This window comes from Chiloscyllium plagiosum, chromosome 5, assembly GCF_004010195.1.
Source record: "Chiloscyllium plagiosum isolate BGI_BamShark_2017 chromosome 5, ASM401019v2, whole genome shotgun sequence".
Taxonomy (NCBI): Eukaryota; Metazoa; Chordata; class Chondrichthyes; order Orectolobiformes; family Hemiscylliidae; genus Chiloscyllium; species Chiloscyllium plagiosum.
In genome coordinates, this window is record NC_057714.1 from 31,910,213 (window position 1) to 31,933,218 (window position 23,006).

Here is a 23,006-nt window from a genome sequence, read left to right on the forward strand (position 1 = left end):
TGAGAGGGGGTGAGAGGGGGGGGGAGAGGCGGGGAGAGAGGCGGGGAGAGAGGCGGGGAGAGGGGGAAAGAAACCCACATTGCTAACTGACACAGCAGTGAACCTGCGCAGTTACTGCCTTTGCTGTTTGAATTCACGTATTGTTAGACATCGAAGTGTGTCTGGGAAAGTTAACAAAGTGAAATTCACAACTGATCTTGGAGGAACCTGTTGGGGAGAGGTCACAGTACAGAGACAGATAGGTGGATGGTTTTAAGTGTGGCCTTGCTATAAATCTGTAGTATTGAGTAGAGTGGGTTCTTTCTTGATTGTATGTTTTATTGAGCTATGTCTCTTGATTAAACTTAAAAATATAAGCCATACGTATTATGTTAGCCTGGAGCAGGGTTTTGTAGAGTAATAGGATGGTGCTATTTTCTGGGTCTGCAGGCTAGAAAATTGGAAGACTGCAAAAATGGCCCTTAGTAGAGTGATATGCTCTTCTTGTCGAATGTGAGGGTTTAGGGAGAGTTTACGTGTTACTTAGGATTATATCTGCAATAAAAGCTGTTGGTTGCAAATCCTATCAGATCGAATGCATCGGTTGGAGCGACAATTAGAGGCAATGAGAAATTCAGAAGAGCAAGGGGGTGTGATGGAAGGCAGTTATAGGAAGGGAAAAAAGTCGCAGGCACAGTGACATAGATGGGTTAATTCCAGGAAAGGTAGGAGAAGTAGGCAGGATGTGCAGGAATCTTCTGTGACTATCCCCATTTCAAACAAGTGTGCTGCTTTGAAAAATGTAGGGGGTTATGGATTCTCAGGGGAATATAGCAAATTTCTGGCATTGAGACCGGCTCTAATGCAATGAAGGGTATGTCGTCCCAATAGATCGATTGTGTTAGGGTAATCTCTAGTCCGAGGCACAGACAGACGTTTCTGTGGCCAGCAGCAAAAAATCAGAATGGCCCGTTGCCTCCCTAGTTCCAGGATCAAGGATGTCTCACAGAGGGTGCAGAATATTCTCAAGGGGGGAGAGGGGCCAGCAAGAGGTCATTGTCCACATTGGAACAAATGGGAAGGGAAAAGGATGAAATTCTGAAAAGAGAAGAGAGAAAAAATTAGGCAATCATTTAAAAAGGAAGTTCTTGAGAGTAGGAATATCTGGCTTATTCCCGGTGCATGAGCTAGTGAGGCGCAGAATAGGAGGATAAAACAGATGAGTACATGACTGAGGAGCTGATATATGGAAGAAGGATTCACATTTTTGGATCATTGACATCTCTTCTGGGGTACAAGTGATCTGAACAAGGAGGACGGATTGCACCTAAATTGGAAGGAAACAAATATGCGAGCAGAGAGATTTGCTAGAGCTGCTCGAGGATTTAAACTACTGAGGGGGGACTGGGGGGTTTGGGGAGAGGGAAGCAGGAGGTTGGCGGCGATGGGACCCAGGGAGGTAGTGAGGAAAGAGATCAAGCTGAGACTGGTACAGTTGAGAAAAGAAGCCAGTCAAACAAACAGTCAGGGCAGGCAAGGTTCAAAGCAGAGAACAAAGTAGGACTGATAAATTAAACTGCATTTACTTAAAGGCAAGAGGCCTAACAGGGAAGGCAGATGAACTCAGAGCATAGATTAATAGGGTAGTTATGGTCGGGGATTTTAACTCTCCAAACATAGACTGGGACTGCCATTGTGTTAAGGATTTAGATGGAAAGGAATTTGTTAAGCACATAAAAGAAAATTTTCTGATTTAGTATGTGGATATGCCTACTAGAGAAGGTGCAAAACTTGACCTACTGTCAGGAAATAAGGTAGGGCAGGTGACTGAGGTGTCAGTGGGGGAGCACTTTGGGGCCAGCGACCATAATTCTAGTAGTTTACAAATAGTGATGGAAAAGGATAGATCAGATCTAAAAGTTGAAGTTCTAAATTGGAGAAAGGCCAATTTTGATGATATTAGGAAAGAACCTTCAAAAGCTGTTTGGGGGCAGATGTTCACAGGTAAAGAGATGGCTGGAAAATAGGAAGCCTTCAGAAATGAGATAACGAGAGTCCAGAGACAGTATATTCCTGTCAGGGTGAAAGGAAAGGCTGGTAGGTATAGGGAATGCTGGATGACTACAGAAATTGAGGACTTGGTGAAGAAAAAGAAGGAAGCATATGTCAGGTATAGACAGGATAGATGAAATGAATCCTTAGAAGAGTATAAAGGCAGTAGGAGTATATTTAAGAGGGATTTTAGGAGGGCCAAAAGGAGACATGAGATAGCTTTGGCAAATACAGTTAAGGAGTACATTAAGGACAAAAGAGCAATTAGGGAGAGAATAGGATCCCTCAAAGATCAGGGAGGAGAAAGTGAGGTCTGCAGATGCTGGAGATCAGAGCTGGAAATGTGTTGCTGGAAAAGCGCAGCAGGTCAGACAGCATCCAGGGAACAGGAGAATCGACGTTTCGGGCATAAGCCCTTCCTGAAGAAGGGCTTATGCCCAAAACGTCGATTCTCCTGTTCCCTGGATGCTGTCTGACCTGCTGCGCTTTTCCAGCAACACATTTCCAGCTCCCTCAAAGATCAGTAAGGCGACCTTTGTGTGGAGCCGCAGGAAATGGCAGAGATATTAAACGAGTATTTTGGATCAGTGTTTACTGTGGAGAAGGACATGGAAGATACAGAATGCGGGAAAATAGATGGTGACATCTTGCAAAACGTCCATATTACAGAGGAGAAGTGCTGGATGTCTTGAAATGCATAAAAGTGGATAAATCCCCAGGACCTGATCAGGTGTACCCTAGACCTCTGTAGGAAGCTAGGGAAGTGATTGCTGGGCCTCTTGCTGAGATATTTGTATCACCGATAGTCACAGGTGAGGTGCTGGAAGACTGGAGGTTGGCTAACGTGGTGCCACTGTTTAAGAAAGGTGGTAAGAACAAGCCAGGGAACTATAGACCAGTGGATTCTGACATCAGTGGTAGGCAAGTTGTTGGAGGGAATCCTGAGGGATGCATTTGGAAAGGCAAGGACTGATTAGGGATAGTCAATGGGGCTTTATGCGTGGGAAATCATGCCTCACAAATTTGATTGTTACTTTTTCAAAAAATTCAAAGAGGATCTATATGGATTTCAGTCAGGCGTTCGACACGATTCCCCATGGCAGACTGGTTAACAAGGTTAGATCTCATGGAATACAGGAAGAACTAGCCATTTGGATACAGAACTGGCTCAAAGGTAGAAGACAGAGGGTGGTGGTGGAGGGTCGTTTTTCAGACTGGAGGCCTGTGACCAGTGGAGTGCAACAAGGATCGGTGCTGGGTCCACTACTTTTCATCATTTATATAAATGATTTGGATGTGAGCATAAGAGGTATAGTTAGTAAGTTTGCAGATGACACTGGTGGGCGGCACGGTGGGCACAGTGGTTAGCACTGCTGCCTCACAGCGCCAGAGATCCGGGTTCAATTCCCGACTCAGGCGACTGACTGTGTGGAGTTTGCACGTTCTCCCAGTGTCTGCGTGGGTTTCCTCCGGGTGCTCCGGTTTCCTCCCACAGTCCAAAGATGTGCTGGTCAGGTGAATTGGCCACGCTAAATTGCCCGTAGTGTTAGGTAAAGGGGTAAATGTAGGGGAATGGGTGGGTTGCGCTTCGGCGGGTCGGTGTGGACTTGTTGGGCCGAAGGGCCTGTTTCCACACTGTAAGTAATCTAATCTAATCTAAAATTGGTGGTGTAGTGGACAGCGAGGAAGATTACTTAGATTTTACAACAGGATCTTGATCAGATGGGCCAGTGGGCTGTGGAGTGTCAGATGGAGTTTAATTAAGGTAAATGTCAGGTGCTGCATTTTGGGAAAGCAAATCTTAGCAGGACTTATACACTTAGTGGTAAGGTCCTGGGAGTATTGCTGAACAAAGAGACCTTGGAGTGCAGGTTCATAGCTCCTTGAAAGTAGAGTTGCAGGTAGATAGGATAGTGAAGGTGGCGTTTGGTATGCTTTCCTTTATTAGTCAGAGTATCGAGTACAGGAGTTGGGAGGTCATGTTGCGGCTGTACAGGGAATTGGTTAGGCAGTTTTTGAAATATTGTGCACAATTCTGGTCTCCTTCCTATCGGAAAGATGTTGAAAGTATTCAGAAAGGATTTACAAGGATGTTGCCAGGTTTGGGGGATTTGAGCTATAGGGAGAGGCTGAACAGGCTGGGGCTGTTTTCCCCGGAGTGTCGGAGGCTGAGGGGTGACCTTACAGAGATTTGTAAAATCATGAGGGTAAACAGACAAGGTTTTTCCTCTGGGGTGGGGGAGTCGAGAACTCGAGGGCATACATTGAGGATGAAAGGGGAAAGATATAAAAGATAACTAAGAGGCAACTTTTTCACACAGAGGGTGATGCGTGTGTGGAATGGACTGTCAGAGGAAGTGGTGGAGGCTGATACAATTGCATTATTTAAGAGGCATCTGGATGGGTATATGAATAGGAAGGGTTTGGAGGGATATGGGCCAGGTACTGGCAGGTGGGACTAGATTGGGTTGGGATATCTGGTCGGCATGGACGAGTTGGACCGAAGGGTCTGTTTCTGTGCTGTACATCTCTATGACTCTCAATGCAAAGTTATAAGAAAAACAAAGTGGCAGATTATTATTTAAATGATAATAGATTGGGATATTTTGATTCTTTTCAACACTGCAACAAGCAGTTGCAGTGAACAGTTTGAGAAGCAAATGGTACATTAGACTTCATTAATGTATTCAAACCCTTTTGCAAAGATGTCTAATTGCAGCTGTGCATAGCCTTGGTGAGACCACACATTAAACTGTGCATGCAGTTTTGGTCTCTCTACCCAACAGAGGATATCCACGCCATACAGGAAGTGCAGTAAAGAATTCCCAAACTGATTTTTAAATGGCAGGATTTCATTTCAGGTAATACTGGGGCAACTTCTGTATTCACTTGAGTTTAGAAAGATAAAAGGGACTCTCACTGAAACAAAATTCTGACAGGTTTGGAGAGACAAGATAAAGGAATGAAGTTTTCCATGGTGGGAGGAGGAATATAGTGTGAGGGGTTATGGTCTTTGTGTATGGGATAGGCCATTTCAGGTGGGAATAAAGTTAAATTTCTTCACTCAGAAAATGGTGAACCTGTAAAATGCTCTCCCACAGAAGGCCAAGTAACTGAATATATTTAAGAGGTAGATTTCTTGATACTAAAGTGACAGTGGAGGTAGCATGAATTTTTTTGTTCTGTTTAGTACTGGGATGTGGGTGTTGCTGTCTGGACCAGCATTAGTTGCCTATTCCTAATTGCCCTTGCTGGGCCATTTCAGGAGACAGTTAAAGTCAACCACATTACTGTGGGTCTGGAGTTACATACAGGTCAGACCTGGTAGAGATCACATATTTCCTTCGCTAAAGGACATTGGTGAACCAGATAATTTGTTTGATAATTGGCAATTGTTACTTGGTCACCATTAGGCCAGCCTTTACTTCCGGACTTTTACAGAATTCAAGGTTCTCTTTAATGGTGGAATTCCAATCCGGGGTTACTAGCCCAAGGACAGTACCACCATGCCACTACCTCCCCAGCACTGAGATAGAGGATGAGCCTTGATTATATTGAACGGTGAAAGAGACTTGATGGGCTGAATGGCCTACATTTGCTCCTATTTTCTACGTTTCAAGAGTGAGTCTAGTGAGAACATAGGAAGTCTAATCAAAGCATTCCCACCGTTGGAACTAATATAACCTCATATTTTATTTACTGACACAGGGTGTACACGTTGCAAAACAGCAGCATGACCTCAATAGCTTGCCACAAAATCCATACTGGAAGGACTTGCAGCATAAGTGAGTTTGCGTGTCTAGTTTTGGCTTGGTAGGATTTTCTTTACATTAATTACACTTGAGTAGTTTGAAAGAGATAAGTAATTTAATTCCATGTTCCATTTTAGATGGAAATGTAGGAGGGGAATCAGTCATAACCAAAGCATTTACTGTACAAACATTTCATCCCTCCAGCAACTACAGTATTATGCTTCTGGGCATACGTCATTTATTGTGTAGGGTAGCCAATTAATTTTTAATCAATTATTTAAAATCAAATACTGCTGGGGAATATGCACAATATATGCCAAAGTTGAATTCTGTGAAATTGACAATCTGTTTTGAAAGAGTTAAGCCAGACCAGCTCAATTTCTGCAGTACTGAGAGATGCAAGTAAATCAAATGTTAAATTCAAAATGATATTAGTTTCATAGAAATTGCAGTATTTAGATTCCCTCCAATGACCGATTATCACTTTATTGTAAATATTACATTGCATGTCCATCTTTTCTCAATCAATTGGCTCGATCATTTAAGCATAAAATGGGCCATGCAGTGTTCCTATTGAAAAGGAGAAAACAATATGGATGTACAGATAATTCCATTTATAAAAATAAGTCAAACATATTTATGTTTAAAATTACAACACCAGGTTATAATCCAACAGGTTTATTTGGTAGCACAAGCTTTTGGAGTGCTGCTTCTTCATCAGGTGGTTCATCAGTGACACCTACCTGGTGATATGTGATTTTTAACTTTGTCCACCCCAGTCCAACACTGGCTCCTCCAAATCATATTTATATTTGTTACCCTGAGTGCATGACAAAGGTTTGCCTGCATATCAAGGCTCTGAAGATACCTCGCAAGCTACAGCCTTCAAATATTTCAAATTAATCCAAAATATTTTATGTGGACAGTGAAATACTGCTGGATTCACAATAGAATTCAACTACAAAATGGTCAGTCTATGTCTGTTGGATAAGAACTGGCACATGCAAGTTTACCCAAAGGGAAACTAGCAACTATGGATAACGTAGCTGTTGGGAAGATGTATTGTTATTTAAGGACTATTTGGAAAGATGGGAAAATATAGAATGGTTTCAAAGCTTTCTGGGATTAACAGAAAGTAGTGAGATCAACTGTTTAGTGTGTATTTTCAGACACCCTCTGTTTATCTGAAAAAAATCAATTGACTTTGGTGAAAACAGTAAAGCTAAGATTTCAGAGATGAGATGGGGTTTGTGGCCTTGGTTACTAGGAAACCTGACTTTTAAAAAAAATGTTATCTTGCCTCTATGCTAATAGAAGAACAGCAATCCTCTCTGAACTTAGAATTCTGTTTTACAGACATAGGGAGGCAGTAAGGAATGCACCTGGAAATCGAAGTCACTCTCATGAAATGCTCTTCTTAGAATTTATCCCTGGGAACCTGATTCAGATTACAGGTATTTATGACTATCTTGTAAAACCTGAATAGCTAGACTGTGACCCGTATTCAAAAAACAGTCAAATATATTTTGCTTATACAGAGGTGAAATTCTACCATGAGTCTATAGCTGTCTGCAATTCAGTTTTATTGATATGAAATCCAGGATTGTTTTTATCTTGACATTGTCAAATGGGGCTGAATCTTATCATTTTTTGCCAAATTATCTGTTTTATAAATTATCGTGGAGGATTGTCTGAGGTCCAGCAGGTTCTCTTGCTACATTTTAAACAAATTCATTAATTACCTGCCCCACCTCTGATGGCATCCTTTTCATCTGAGCCTCATTCTACTACTCACATATCCAGAACAGATTTGTCACTACCATGTTATCCCGGAATAGACTCGCATCCCAGGCACCAGCACTATCTTTAAGAGGTCATTGTGCTCCCGGACATGCATTGTTAGTCCAGAGCTGCCCTGCACCATTCAGGAGACTTGTCCCAGATATGGCAGACAAGGGAAAATTGGTGCCAGGAGACAAGTACCAGGATATCTTGGTGGACAAGCTGGTACAGATGCTTCAGGATCAGAGACAGCCAGGATGCCAGACCATTCTAGCCTGATCCAAAGTTGCCATCCGGGTGAGTGAAGTCTCAGATATCTGGAGGAATACACAGTCAAATATGAAGGTCAATGTTCTTCTCCACTCAATCAGTGCAAAGAGCATATTGGTTGGTCTACAACATGGTAATTAGGAAACTGGTGAAATCCACATTGATACCATGTGGTTGGAGGCGGAAGACGAGGCGTTCTTCCTCCAGACATCGGGTGGTTAGGATGTTGCAATTGAGGCAGCCCAGGACCTGCATGTCCTTGGTGGAGTGAGAGTGGGAGTTTAAGTGTTCGGCCAAAAGGCAGTGGGGTTGGTTGTTGCGGGTGTCCCGGAGATATTCTCTGAAGGGCTCTACAAGTAGGCATCCTGTCTCCCCAATGTATGGGTAACCGCATTGGGAGCAATTGATACAATAAATGACATGTGCGGAAGTGGAGGTAAAACTCTCATGGATGTGGAAGGCTCCTTTCGGTCCTTGGACCTTGGACTGAGGTGGGGGCATAGGTTTTGCAATTCCTACGTTGGCAGGGGAAGGTGCCGGGAGGGGAGGGTGGGTTGATGTAGGACATGGTCCTGACAAGACAGTCAATCTGTCAATCTTCCTTCCCACCTACCCACTCCACCATCCTATCACCATTATCCCCACCTCCATCTACCTGTCAAACTCTCAGCTACCTTGCTCCCTCCCAAATATCTCTCCACCCCCTCGGCTCACAAGCCTCATTCCTGATGAAGGACTCTTGCCCGAAATGTCGATTCCCCTGCTCTTCGGATGCTGCCTGACTTGCTGTGCTTTTCCAGCATCCAGCATTCCACACTCTCGACTCTAATCTCCAGCATCTGCAGTCCTCACTTTCTCCTACAAATCTAACATGTGACAAAAGATGCTTTGGACAGAAAGTTATAGAGCTGCACTTAATAACTTTTTATTTAGAGGAATTCATTTAAAACATGTAAATAAAGGTTTTTAAGAAGTTGAAAGCCTTACTTACAATTAAGGAGCAGGCAGATTCATAAGCTGTGTATGCGCAGATAACACATCCCAGAAATATTCAAGACCAATCTCTAGTGAGTGCAGATTATTCCATCATGTTCCTGATTTGTGTCTTGTAGATGAATCACAAGCTTTGTGAACTCAGGAAGTGAGGTGGTCACTGCAAAATTCATAATATTTGACCTGACCTTGTATTTATACGGCATGCCTATTGCTGATTGTAATTGCAGCATGTGGGAAATCTTTGGATTTACTTCCATTTCTAGACAATGTCAATCTCAGGATGTTGATAATGGGAGTTCAGTGGTGGTAACATCAAGGGGTGATGGTTAGGTTCTCTCTTGGTGCAGACGGACATTGCCTTGCGTACCACGAATGTTACTTGCCGTTTATCAGCCCAAGCCTGAAGGTTGTCAGGTCATACTGCATATGTACATGGGCTGCTTCAATTTCTGTTGAATAGCAAATGGTTCTGAACATGTTGTACAATGATTGGCAAACATTCCCACTTCTGACCTTATGATGGATGGAAGGTCAGTGATAAAGCAGCTGCAGATGGCTAAGCCTGTGGTACCAATCTGGGGACGTTCTGCTGTGATGTTCTGTGGCCTGTGGATTATCAAATAGATAACTCTGTGGTTTATAGGAAAAGAATGCTTTATCATCTGCTTTAAACGAATATTACTACCTGCATATTAAGCTAATGTGGAATATCTCTGGGTTAAGGCTATTGCACACACACCAAGAAATTGCTTACTCCAAGTAAGGCTCTTCAATTCCTTTGCACCAGAACACTCCCCCTTCAAATGTTCTAAATAAAACTCTGTACATAAAAAGTTATCAATACAGTATTTTGGCAAAGTATCTAGCACCTCTCTCTTTAAATGCTCATTCTAGACTGGCAGCTTCTTGTTTCCCTGATGTCAGGCCATGTGATCATCAAGACCCACAAAACTCGAAGAAAGAATGCCAGTCAGGTGAACTTCTGAACTGTGGGTCCCAGTTAGGAGCAGGATTAAATCTTTACAAACTTAATATATGAAATAATCCTACATCCAGAAAATGTTCAACCTATTGACCTCAGTTATATACTTGAACATAGGTACCAAAGATAAAAAAAAGTATCTAACTCCACACACCATTCAATGACCCAACATATCAACATTAAGTCCTGTTAGCTCATGCTTTCACAATCATTTTTTGCACATAATCATTACACAAATTGAATGATGCATTTTAAGGTGTTCATTTCTATTTATATTCTACTTAATAAATATTTCTTTCAATCATTTTTGAATCAAATCTAAATATCAGAGTAAATATTAAATAATTATTTTCTGTTAAAGGATACGAAAAATAGTAAGACTTGGTGATGCTTAATGGCTCCCAATAATCCAATCAAAGCGATGAAGAAAAGAAAGATTCCAACTCCAATCACTCCTGCGACAACAGAGAAGCTTGTAACAAGTCCAAAGGTTTTGCCCCATGCTGCAATTCCAATCAGCAATAGGCTCACCAGCTGTAAAAATAAATGCATAATTTCAGAATTACAGAGAGAAACTTTTATCGCATTAAGCTAAAGTTATATGGTTATAAATTAACAGTGGAGGCTCTTGTACTTCAGTGGTAGCATCCCACCTCTGGGTCAGAATGCCCAGGTTACGTTTCATCTGCTCCAAGGTGTGTTGTAACACAGATTGATTAAAAAGTCTATCTATACGTTAATAATAAAGGAGATTTTTTACAACCCATTATACCTATGTTGGATCAATCCAATACTAATCTCACTTCCCAACATTAAATTTGGATTCAAATATTATTCCAAATGTCCCCTCAAATAATGCAACTATTTTGGCTTCAACCTATTTGCAGGGCAAAGCATTCTCTGGTTTCTAATGACACTCTATTCCCTCCCCTTCCTATCAGTATTTTGCCCAACTACCAACAGGAGAAAACGTTGTTTTCCTAGTCACTATTAAAGCTTCTCAAAAATGTCTAAAGGTCTGTTTTAAATCTTGTCTTAATCTGTTCCAATGGAAATAATACTGTATCGAAAGTCTCATTCCCAACTAATTTCCCTTTTGGAAATTCGATATGGAATAGTCTTAATCATTTTAATATCATGTCCTACACAGTGCACTGCACATTAACCAATAACTTGTATATAATCACCTTTACTTCCTTTACTCTTGTATATTTAAATTTAGAAGATTTAAATTATAATGGCCTTTATTTGCATCTGCAGGCTCTATTAGCATTTGCAATTTCAGAGAATTATGTATTTGAACCCATCAATCTGTTCATCCACACCTTTTAGTATTTTTCATTAAGTATACAAATCATGTTTGCAGCTTTTCTTTCCATTATGCATTCCCTCAAACGTATTTACATTGACTTCCATATTTCAAGAACATTCTACTAACTTGTGCACAAATGTTTTACTTTCATAGCATACAATCTTAAGTTGCTGATGGTAATATTCTATACGTTAACAGCAAAGGAGGATCCAATTTAAGACCTGTCCAAACCTCCTTCAATCCAAGCAACACAATTCACTTCAACTGTTTCCTTCATATCAACTCAGTTTGTATCTATCAAGCTACACTTTTTCTTATATCACACACTTGACTTTTCTAACAAGACATTTTATGATTTTTCAGATTATACACACACATTGTAGTGCACATTCTCAATACTATCCAAATGGCAATTTCTTCAATGTTGATTTATCAAACAGAAGCTGGCTTTAAAAATATGGACTGACTGTTCTGAATTACAATAACCATTTCCAATTCCTTACAGGGTCTTCTTAAATTATGGTTTAAATTACGCTTCTTTCAAACTGTGCAAGAAATCAGGGAAAACTTAATTCCAAGGCTAATGTTGAAATTCAAGATACAACCTCGTTCCTATTCATTTAATCAACTTCACATGTATATGAATATTAAATGTGCATACATGATTATGACTTTTAATAATGCATTATAACTGATACATAGCCTTACTTGCTACCAACTAATCCAAACATTTCAGGAATGGATCAGTATCATTGCTTCTAATGGAATGAATGGCAAATAAATATTTCAAATTCTCGAATGAGGAGTCATTATTTAGAAATAACATGGATAAAGAAACTTAATATCAAAGCAGAATTTTAGTGGAAGGTTTTAACAGAGAGAAAAAAAAATCCCCATTCCCACTGTTGCAGAAATAATCATTGTTTCCCTCAAAGCATTACTAAGACTATTTACAGCAATCTTGCTTTGACACGATAAAAAGAGGTCATTGTTAGCTTGTTTGCTAGGGGAGATGAAGTACAAAAGTACCAAGCAACATGATGTTATAATTTATCCACAGACTGAGGGCTCAAATAACAATGTAGGGCTTAGTACTATATAGTAACTTGCCAAGAATTATAATATATAATTACTGTTTTACACTGTTTTGGTAAAATTCATTACACTATATTTAAAGGGGAAAAAAAGGTCGATAAATTCAACATATTAGCATATTCTTTTAGAAAAAGAAATCCAAAAAGAAGTTACCAGTCTCATCTACGATCATAACAAAATTCACAGTCACTCTTTGCTGCACTTGTGACAGCAGTGTCTTCGACTGTTTTGCATTCACCCTCTGGAATTTGTCTCAAACTACTAATACTTGCTTTCATGACATTCCTCACCATCCACGCTTTTGATAAGGCCTCAGAATATTTCCAATAGCTTTTTCATTGGTTTGATGTCCCTTTCTTTCATTTTGCTCCTTGAAATGCTGCAGAATGTATTTTCATGCTAAAGGCAATTGTTTAAAAGTAGGTTTTGCTCTGTCTTTATGCTTTTGTACATATTATTCTCAACTATTAAATGTTCCTCAGACTTATCCATATTTCTTTTCTACCTGACCATAAGGAATATTTAATACACCTTTAAACACTTGTTCCCATTTTGCATATGGTCTTTCAATGCAAACTTTCCTTTATGCCCTTTTCTGGCACATACTAATCAATTTTTCCCACGCTTACCAAATAATTGTTTTTAATCTTATTTAATCTGTTAATTTTAAACTTTTGCCTCTGTTCCAATATGATGAAAAGACTGTGCTCTATTTGATAAAAGTTCAGAACACTATCATAACAAAATTGTCTTTAAATTGTCTATTTATTTTTCTTAGCAGTTAGTGTCTACATATTAAACCTCAACTGTGGCTGATAGAAATGTATAGTCAACTGTTCACATCACACCTTCTCATTCCCCATGACAAAGGTATGACACTGTACTCTGTGTTCAATAGATTTAGAAGCAGCCATGCTTTTCTATGTGCCTTTATAGGCTAGTCTAAATAAGCCCAGGTGGTTAGATTGGAATTTAATTTTAAAAATAATTGACTTAATTTACAGCACATTCCATTGCTTAATTATCGGTTAAACTGTATTTCACCATTCCTGCCCATGACTGGATTCAGTGCAGTCGTGCCAAATGTGTAGTGAATCTGACCATTTTTAATTATGTGCAAACAGGATGCTTCCATCAATTAGTAGACTTGTCCAAACAATTTCACCTTTCAAAACTGAAGCTTAAATCATGCAATTTCAACTAGGCGTGTTACCTGTAGATGAGGAGGAATAGAAGGATGCTTGTGGACAGAGAGGTGATTGCACAGGGATAATTAAAGAAGCCTTTTCTGAAGATGCACTGATAATAACCAAATAAATAGGAGTGAAAGTAACCAAGAACACCTCCAAGAAACTAGATGATGGGAGAGTACTGTCAAAAATGCACAGCATTCAAAATAGATGAAGAGAACAGAGCAAAGAAGCATCATCATAGTCATAAAAAATACCATTCATTGCTGCTTAGAGAGAGTACACTGCTGTGGGAAAGACAAAAACCTAACTGGGGGAGAAACATGAGAGAGTAGCAGAAAAGCTGAACATTGAAGGCAGTTAGAGGTGGGCATTAAATGCTACCCCAGCCAGAAACACTTCATGATCCATGTACCAGGAATCACCAGATCTCTTTGGGCCTGTGTATTTATCTTTTCATTATTTAAAATCCCATTCTATTCTTTTTTAGGTCTAATCTGGATTTGTCAACACTGAAATGCAGTCACACAATCTACCAACATTTCTACAGAAATTATTTGATCTATATTGTTTATAATGATGGCTATTATGTCAGTGGCAAATCTGAATATGAGTGTTTCATTGTAATCATCTAAGTCCTTGATGAATACAATGAATAACTGGGGCCCCAAAGATCCTTGCAGGCAACACTAATGAATTCCTGCTATTCCTTGCTCATTATCCCTACACTCCATCTCCCACTGCTCTGTTTGCTTTAGAACAATTATCTATATTAACTTTTCATCAGAGGCCTTCCCTCTACTTCCTAAAGTCCTTGTGACTGCCTACATGAAAATTTACCATTAGGACCTTAGTCCCAACTCTGTCAAGTTAATATATCCCAAAAGTACAGATCCTTCATCTTCCAGTATTGTTGCTTGTGTTCACTGAAATGGAACCACTACTTCTCACATTCCTTCAGGCATGCTCCTAATCAATTTATCTCTGTGCTAATTTGCACATGGCTCAGGTAATAACCAACAGACTATGACCCTCACTGTCCTATTCTTTAACACAATTCCAATTTCCTGGCATTCTCCAAACAGGATCTTCTGCCTACCTTTTCCCACATTGACCTCACCAGTACTCTTTCAAATTAGTTCCTTGCTTCTAGTGTGCAACCAAACCATGCTTACTTGAAGTCTCAAGTCTGTACCAAATGGGCCACTCCCAGTCAGGACAAGAGTAAACAAAGAACAATGGGCCTGAAAGGTCTGAAGTTCTTTCTAATCTAGCTGCACAATTGTAGTCAAATAATTATTTGAAATGATTTCTCTCCCTCTTCCTGAAATGTTACCTCTGGTGTCACCCACATTTACCCCATATCTTACTGATATGATCCATAGCCAGACAACTAGTTTCCAAACGCATGCTAATAACAACCAGCTCATCACTGCCTTTCTCAACCGCTCCACTATTGCAAAATTATCAGACAGCTTCTCTGATATCCAATATGGTTGAGCAGAAATCTCCTCCAAATAAATAGTGTGAAGAGTAAAACCATTGTTTTCAGTCGTGCTCCAAATTCTAGTCCCCAACTACCAACTCTATTGTTCTCCCTGACAACAGGTTGAGATAAGACAGTATCTTTACAATCTTGGTGTCATATTTGATCCTGAAATAAACCTACAACTTCACTTTATTCCAGTCCCTAAGACTGTCCATTTCCATCTCCATAACATTGGTCAGCTTCACCCAGCACAGCTCAACCACTGTTGAAACCATCATCCAAATCGTGCTTACCTCCAGACTTGACTACTCCAACTTGTACATGGCAGGCTTCCAACTTTCTACTTTGCGAACTTGTAGTCATCTAGAACTCAGTTGCCCATGTCTGAACTCTTAGCGAGTCCTATTCCCTATTAGTCCCATGTACACTGATCCACATTGGTTCCTAGTCAAGCAACATCCTGATTCAAATTCTCATCCTTTTATTTAAATCAATTTGTGTCTTCCTACTCCACAATCTTTGGAGATATCTCCTGTGAAGCAACTTGGGCATTTCATTTGGGCGGCACGGTGGCACAGTGGTTAGCACTGCTGCCTCGCAGCGCCAGAGACCCGGGTTCAATTCCCGCCTCAGGCGACTGACTGTGTGGAGTTTGCACGTTCTCCCAGTGTCTGCGTGGGTTTCCTCCGGGTGCTCCGGTTTCCTCCCACAATCCAAAGATGTGCAGGTCAGGTGAATTGGCCATGCTAAATTTCCTGTAGTGTTAGATAAGGGGTAAATGTAGGGGTATGGGTGGGTTGCGCTTCGGTGGGTCGGTGTGGACTTGTTGGGCCGAAGGGCCTGTTTCCACACTGTAATGTAATCTAATCTAATCTAATCTAATAAATAAAAGAAATTGTTGTTAAGTTGGGAGATGAAACATTGCCAAATTTCTCACTTTACATCGCCATCCAGCAATTCTTGCAGAAGCTGCACACCTGGACATTGGTTAGTAGCTTGCTGAGACTTATCACTAATGTTCACGCACGAATCATGTTTGAGATGAGTCACTGCCTTCAGGACAGAGGAGTAAACCAGGGATAAATGAAAAGTAGAAGTAATTTCCTCTTTCAATTTTTATTTTCCAATGTATCCTACTGCAAACATGTTTACAACTCAGCACATTTTGTACTTGAAACATATTTTTTAAAGTTGATGTACATTCATTCAAATGAAGCTATTATTTTTGCCATACTGAGTGAGTGTACTGTGCTTCAGGTTTCCAGGTCCCACTACTGAGCACCACACCATGAGACACATTGAGTGCGCAATGTGTTTTGTGCTCCAGAATGCATTCCAACTGCACTGTTGCTGTATAAAATATATGCAGTAAATGTGCATAGAACTGGCTTATCATGAATAAGCTGAGTTTTCAATAATGTAGCTGAAATTACCACACAGCCTTTTGATTACTGCAAACGGATGTTGCCAGGGTTGATTTGACTATAGGCAGAGGCTGAACAGACTGGGGCTGTTTTCCCTGGAGCGTCAGAGGCTGAGGGGTGACCTTATAGAGGTTTACAAAATCATAAGGGGCATGGATAGGGTAAATAGGCAAAGTCTTTTCCCTGAGGATGGGGAGTCCAGAACTAGAGGGCATAGGTTTAGGGTGGGAGGGGAAAGAGACCTACAGAGGACGGTACGTGTATGGAATGAGCTGCCAGAGAGAAAGTGGTGGTGGCTGGAACAGTTGCAACATTAAAGAGGCATTTGGATGGGGATATGAATAGGAAGAGTTTGGAGGGATATGGGCCAGGCACTGGCAGGTGGGACTAGATTGGATTGGGATATCTGGTCGGCATGGACGGGTTGGACTGAAGGGTCTGTTTCCATGCTGTACATCTCTATGATTCCATACAGTTTGATTTCTTTCTCTGGTTAGCCACGACTTTCTAACAGAACCACCTTTTAGGATACAGTTGTTGACTGTAGCAGTTGGTGGGGACAACTTAAGCAATAAAGAAATCTTACTTTAAACCATGAATACACTGTACATTTTATAGCTCATTGTGAACATGAGCACAGCAATGTGTTTTTCAGGACGAGGTTTCAAATTATGGTTGAATTTACTATTGATTATATTGGCAGAGGGTCTTTTGCTGCTAAGCATTGTATTCCACAATGTCATTTGCTCCTCCATCAAAAATAATTGATCCACAACTAAGATTTTTAAAAATGTCAATCTGTGAATCACTTGTCTCAATTGCAAAACTGAAATTTCAAGTTTCACTCCAGTGTGTGAGCACCAAAATCAAAGCTGATACTCGAGTACAGCTTTATAAAGCCTAAGAGGCATCTTCACAGGAGGCTTCTTACACTGAGGTCCCACTTAACTGCTCAGGTGGACTCAAAATCTCGTAACACATTTGTGAGGAAGAGCAGGAGAGTTTTCCCTGGTGATCAACCCAATGTTATCTTTCAATCACCATCATACTAATAAGATGATCTTGATATTATCACATTACTGTCTGTCAGATAACTGAGGGTAAACTAACTGCCATGTTTCCTACATTATGGCAGTAACCAACCTCTCAAAAATACTACATCAGCTGTAAAGGACTTAGAGATGTCAGAAAAAAAAAAGCACAATATCATTGCAAGCTTTTCATTGTTTTAGTCAATGAGCCAGAATCCCTCCACAAACTGTACAAAAATCTACCTCACACAATATCAGCACTACATAAGCAGAAATGATGTTCGCAACCTTTTGTATGCATACGTTAACCTTTAAGGAAGTTCACCTTTAAGAACTCATTATGCTAAATGTACGCAATGTTGTAACTCTACCTGGGACATAGTCAGTCATTTGTCAGAAACTGATTATTAAATCATTATTAACATGACATGCCTCACTTCATTCCTCATTTATAGCCATCTAAACCTGGCAATTGTATCATTAAAAAGGCACCCAAAGTAAGCTGCCTTGGAATTAGGAACATTTCAAGACCTCTAAGGATTTTTTTTTAAATGACATACACTTATTCCTTATCGCAACGCAAACATTTGTGGAGATAAGAAGAAGGGGCTCCGTGGTGCAGCAGTAGTATCCCAGGTTCAAGTCCCACTTGTCCAGAGATATGTAGTAACATCTCTCAACAGGTTGATTGGAAAACTAGGTTAAAAAAATGAAAATAATAAGGGGCTCTCTGGCACAGTGATAGTGTCCCTCGTCTCCGGCTAAGGTTCAAGTCCCACCTGCTCCAGCAATGTGTAATAATATCTCTGAACAGGTTGATTGAGAAAAATAGAAACAATATAACTTCTTTGTCACTTTTTCTAAATTATGAAAGCAATCATTATAGCTTGTAAATGTGTCTATAATCTGTAGTCAATAATTTACAGTATAATCTTAAAACATATTCCTATGCTAATCCTTACAATGAACTAATTACATTGTATTCAAATTATGAAATACAATTTCTTTGTTGCCTTAAAATGTCTCACTCCAATTATATAAGCTCTATATTTTGACTGCTAAAACTGCCCTGCATCATTATTCATTAAAACATTAAGATATATTAAATTGCAAAGCCTTGGTGTTTAGCATATTGTGGTAAAATATAATTAGTTACAAGATAAACACTGGGCTGCAAGATGATTTTTTTGAAATAAGCACAACCCTTTAGGTGTTGAGAGAAACAGAAATCAGGTCGAATGTGCACGTGACTTGTATCACATGCACCACCACCTGACTGAGCAGGAAAATAAAACATCAGCAAGAATTCTCAGTCTAGAGGCCTAACTCAGTGACCCATGCTGGAAGTCATTGTTAAGGAAATGATATACTTCATACAGTAAAACAACGCCCAGAATGCTACTTTTAACCTTGAACATGTCTTTTTCTTTTCTTTTAGTGCTTATAACTTATTTATTCACAATCTTCCTAATGTACTTATATTTTTTGGCAAACAACTTCACATGTACCTTCCAACACCACTTCCGCAGTAAATACATCACAACACCTCGAAGATTGTCCACATCAACAAGTGTATTGCAGTGAAACAAATATTTCACAGAAATGCAGATTATAGCAGAGCTATTGTATAGTTGTTTTGTATCAGTTTATACTCCTGTAAATGATGCTTATGTTCCTTCAGGAACTCAAAATGCAGCATGTTACAAAAGGTTCCATGCTTCACTTAGTGTATTTCGAGCTCAGCCTCATTATCAAGCCTGTTTTCTGATGACCCTTTCACTATTATGGAAGAGAATTTTTTTAAGTTTAAAAAAAACTTATGCTTAGCTTCAATGATTTTTTTAATTGCAGACTTGTCTTTTGATTTGAAACAAACTCTGTTCCTCTTTCCACACATGCTGTTAGACCTACTGAGCTTTTCCAGTACGTTCTAGTTCAGATTTCCACCATCCAAAGTACTTTGTATTTAATATTCTCCTGTTTATAAGACTGATTATTTAAACATCAGTGCTTCCATTACAGTTTATCTTTTGTACTTTACTTATCTCTCTCTCTCTCTATATATATATATATATATATATATATATATAAAGTATGTCCTCCTTATTCGAGGATAACTGAGGTATTCTTGAAAACAAACGATTGTGCTCATATCCTTCCAAGCCTCACTCACCTCAATTTTTCCTGTGAACTTTTCTTATTTCCTGAACATGGAATTATGCCAGCCACAAAATGTTTGTATTGCCCAGTGTTGTGAACTATTCCTCATGTGTGGTGTTATATGCCACTACTTTATTTCTCCCCATGTCATTTAACTTCACATGAATAATTGCTAATCAGTTCCTATCTGTCCCTTTCAGTAGGAACTAATCTTTCCTCAGTATTTACTGTTGTAGCTCAAGGTTGACAAATCATTCCATATATATTGTACTTACAATATAGTGCTCTACTCATTTTCCTGAGCAGCAATTACCTTCGACTTGAATTTGAGACATATTAAAATTTCTTTGCCCAGATTGCCCTCTCTGGTTTTCTCATCATTTTGGATAATGTTTGAAATCTGTTGGAGGGTAATTATCTGGGGCATTTACCAGCCTTGATTGTTTTACCAATGTCAATATACTCAGTGCCTCTAATTACTCAGCTTCCTTCATTATTTGTCCTTCTGCCATGACAACACTGTTCCTTTTTGTACTGGTCTCCAGCGCTAATGCACGACTGTTCACTGATGCTCTGAACTAGCCATAATAATTCACTGAGATGACTCACAATGAATTTATTACAAACTCTCATGGTTACTGTCTCTCCCTTTTGAATTTGCTTCAAATGTTCACTTCTGTCTAACCTGAAAGGCCCTGTATCTTGCTTTTTAAGACTATTAAGTTTGTATCTTTATCAGAATTGCCATCTACACCCTAAACATGTCGTACCATGTTTGTATAAATTTGGCTGCAAATCAGTTAATTGATTTAATTTTGTCATTTCAAAAATTCAATAATCGTTGGCATGCTCCCATTTTTCAATCATCATTTTTTTCCCACGGAATAGCTGTGTGCACTGTCTCTATGACAACTTTAAAACCAGTTGCTTTCAGGTGTGGGGATTTTACTCAATGACAGAGGGGAAACAAAACAGAAATCTGTAAGCAAGCTGTCGACAAGGAGGAAGTCAAGAGGTTATGTACTTTCCAAAGCCCAATTTCCTATATTTTTTTCAGAATTACAGTAACCCAAGCCTTTGCGTGAATTGCACAATTAACAGAAGAACATCCCTTTCCTGAAGAAAAATTATGTAAACATCAATTCAGATGTTAATCTTTTACTTTAGAAGTCATTTTAGATATTCACATAAACAGCTAAATATGCAGCCTGAACAATTTTCTTACACAATTTTCAGTACGCTATAGATTAACATTGTAGTTTAGCATGCTTCTAATGACGTGAAAGAAAATGATTGCCAACTGACATTAATTACAAATTAATTTTTTTTTGCAAAAGTTCAAACCTAGGTGAAGAAATAAAGCTATATACCGAGCAAAGGGCTTCTTAGTGAGCAACTGGAAATTCTGTTCTCTCTAAATAATTAACTCTGGTATGAATATCACCTACTGAAACCAAGGCATGTAATGACCGTGCTTGCAGAGAGAAACAAAACTAATTTCTTTCCGTATACGATTATGACAATATACCAGATTTCATATAGAAATTTCAAGATTATAATGAGCTTTACATGCTATGCCTGAACCATGGTGACATTTGGCTGAATGTTTTGGACGAGGGAAAAATAAAATGTAGGTCACTCAGATCATTGAGGATGTGCTGCAAAATCAGGGAGATACAATTTTCCATCGCATTATTCATAAAATTCATAAATTGATGGCGAGAGATATGGCGCTACCTCTGTTCTCTAAGAATAACATCTTGACAGCTGTGTGAAATGAATTGCACCCTAACATGTTCATCTTTTCCTCAGCACACTTGAAACAAAATGAGCTTAATGTTGCTGGTACACAACCAGCCAGTGCTGAATGATACGTGTACACGCCCAAACTCATAGCTTCCTTAATATTTGACTGTTCATGCAAAACCACTACCAGGAACCTGTAAGTGCATGTAACACATCCTGTACCTTCACTGCTGAGGGGAGGGAAATAATGCACATATTTTTCGAAAGCCACATGGACAACAAAGTAAAAAAATATATATAAATCGTCCAGTAGACTGGGTACTGAAAGACTGACGGCGCCCAGGCGAGTGAAAGCACGATCACCTAAACAATATCTATCCCCTGTAGGACACACAAAAGCGGCCGGAAGGAAATCGGCGCTTCAATGTGTCATTGAAAGGTGCAGAGAAAGAATTAAACTTCAGGAGAGAAATGGTATTCTCACTCGTTTCGCTCGAAACCCAGCGAGAACGCTGCCATATGTCTCTGTCTGACAGTGCCCCGGTTACTCACAATGTACAGCAGGTTCAGGACACACAGCGAGTTCTTGGAACAGGTGAAACCGCCGCAAACCATCTTCAAACGATGAAGCCCCAGCAGCTGATCAGCCCCGAGGAGGAGACGGAGGTGGGGGACAAGTCGCCGGGCTGCTCGCTTGTCCCGGTGTATTCTTTGTTTTTCTTGCCGAGGCAATCCCCCCCCACCCCCGCACTATTGGCTTGAAAATGCCGCAAAGCCGGCAGCTCGCACTGTCAGAATGCAGGATCTCAGACACACACACACACAGAGAGAGAGAGAAAGCAGCAACTCCGCTCAATGCGCAAGCGCTGCCGCCTGCAATCAGCTGATGCTTGGGTTCGGCCTGAACCTCCCACCTGCTGCCAGTCAGAGGGAGAGACTGAGACAGACAGAGAGAGAGAGAGAGGACAAGGGAAGAGGAGGAGACCACACCCCCTGAGGGCAGGCACTCAGCAGTGTCAAGAAAATGTCAGCACTTACCTGACAATGTCAGGCGGGAAAGCCACTGGACATCTGCAGCGGCTTATATTATTTACATTTGCACACGTATCAGAATATGTTTCAGCCAGAAAGCTGATTTACCGCCCATTGCCTGAATTGGTTATTATTTTTGCATGAATATCAGGAGCAGGTTTTAAGGAAGGCTTAGACCCTCAAAGACTGGGCACCATTACGAGTGTGAGCTGACAAACATTTATGAATCGTTCACACTATGCATAGGGGCATAGTTGATGTGGAACCCATTAGAATATTCCTCCACCAGGTCCTAGTCCCATGGGATCTAACATAACTGATAATGCGGTCTAATGTGGATATTAATCCTGGGTACACCTTCCCCAACTATTTCATCCTAGTCTGTAAATGGTCTACATAATATGACAAATTCCCTCCACTAAATTCATTGACCCCATTCCTGAGTCTTAGAGATCGATTCTAAGATCATTGCCTGATCATGTTCTCATTTCCTTTGGAAGACACCTAGGATCAGTGTATTCCTGGAGATCCATTCTTTTAGTTGGTCAGTCTGAGTTCCCAGTCATCTGGATAATTGATCCTGTCCTATAAAGGTCTTCTGGCATGTACAGATTTCCTTCTCCTGAGAAACCCCTGATCAGTCTGCACAAGGTAAGAAGACTGGATGAATTCATTGGCTTTCTAATATTGGTTCTGGACTCATTGACTCTCCTG

The 23,006-nt window shown here is 40.1% G+C and overlaps 1 protein-coding gene across 1 annotated transcript in view; it reads right to left on the bottom strand.

Annotated features, from left to right (window-relative positions):
* tspan13a (tetraspanin 13a) overlaps window positions 1-22,072 on the bottom strand; it is a 44,387-nt gene extending 22,315 nt beyond the window's left edge. Inside the window, exons 1-2 of the mRNA XM_043689822.1 lie at window positions 21,813-22,072; window positions 10,180-10,347 (exon numbers count right to left, since the gene is read on the bottom strand). Of these exons, the coding sequence (XP_043545757.1) occupies window positions 10,180-10,347; window positions 21,813-21,875 (231 nt within the window). The 5' untranslated portion in view covers window positions 21,876-22,072. The remainder of the gene's footprint in view (window positions 1-10,179; window positions 10,348-21,812) is intronic.
* Window positions 22,073-23,006: the final 934 nt, after the last annotated feature.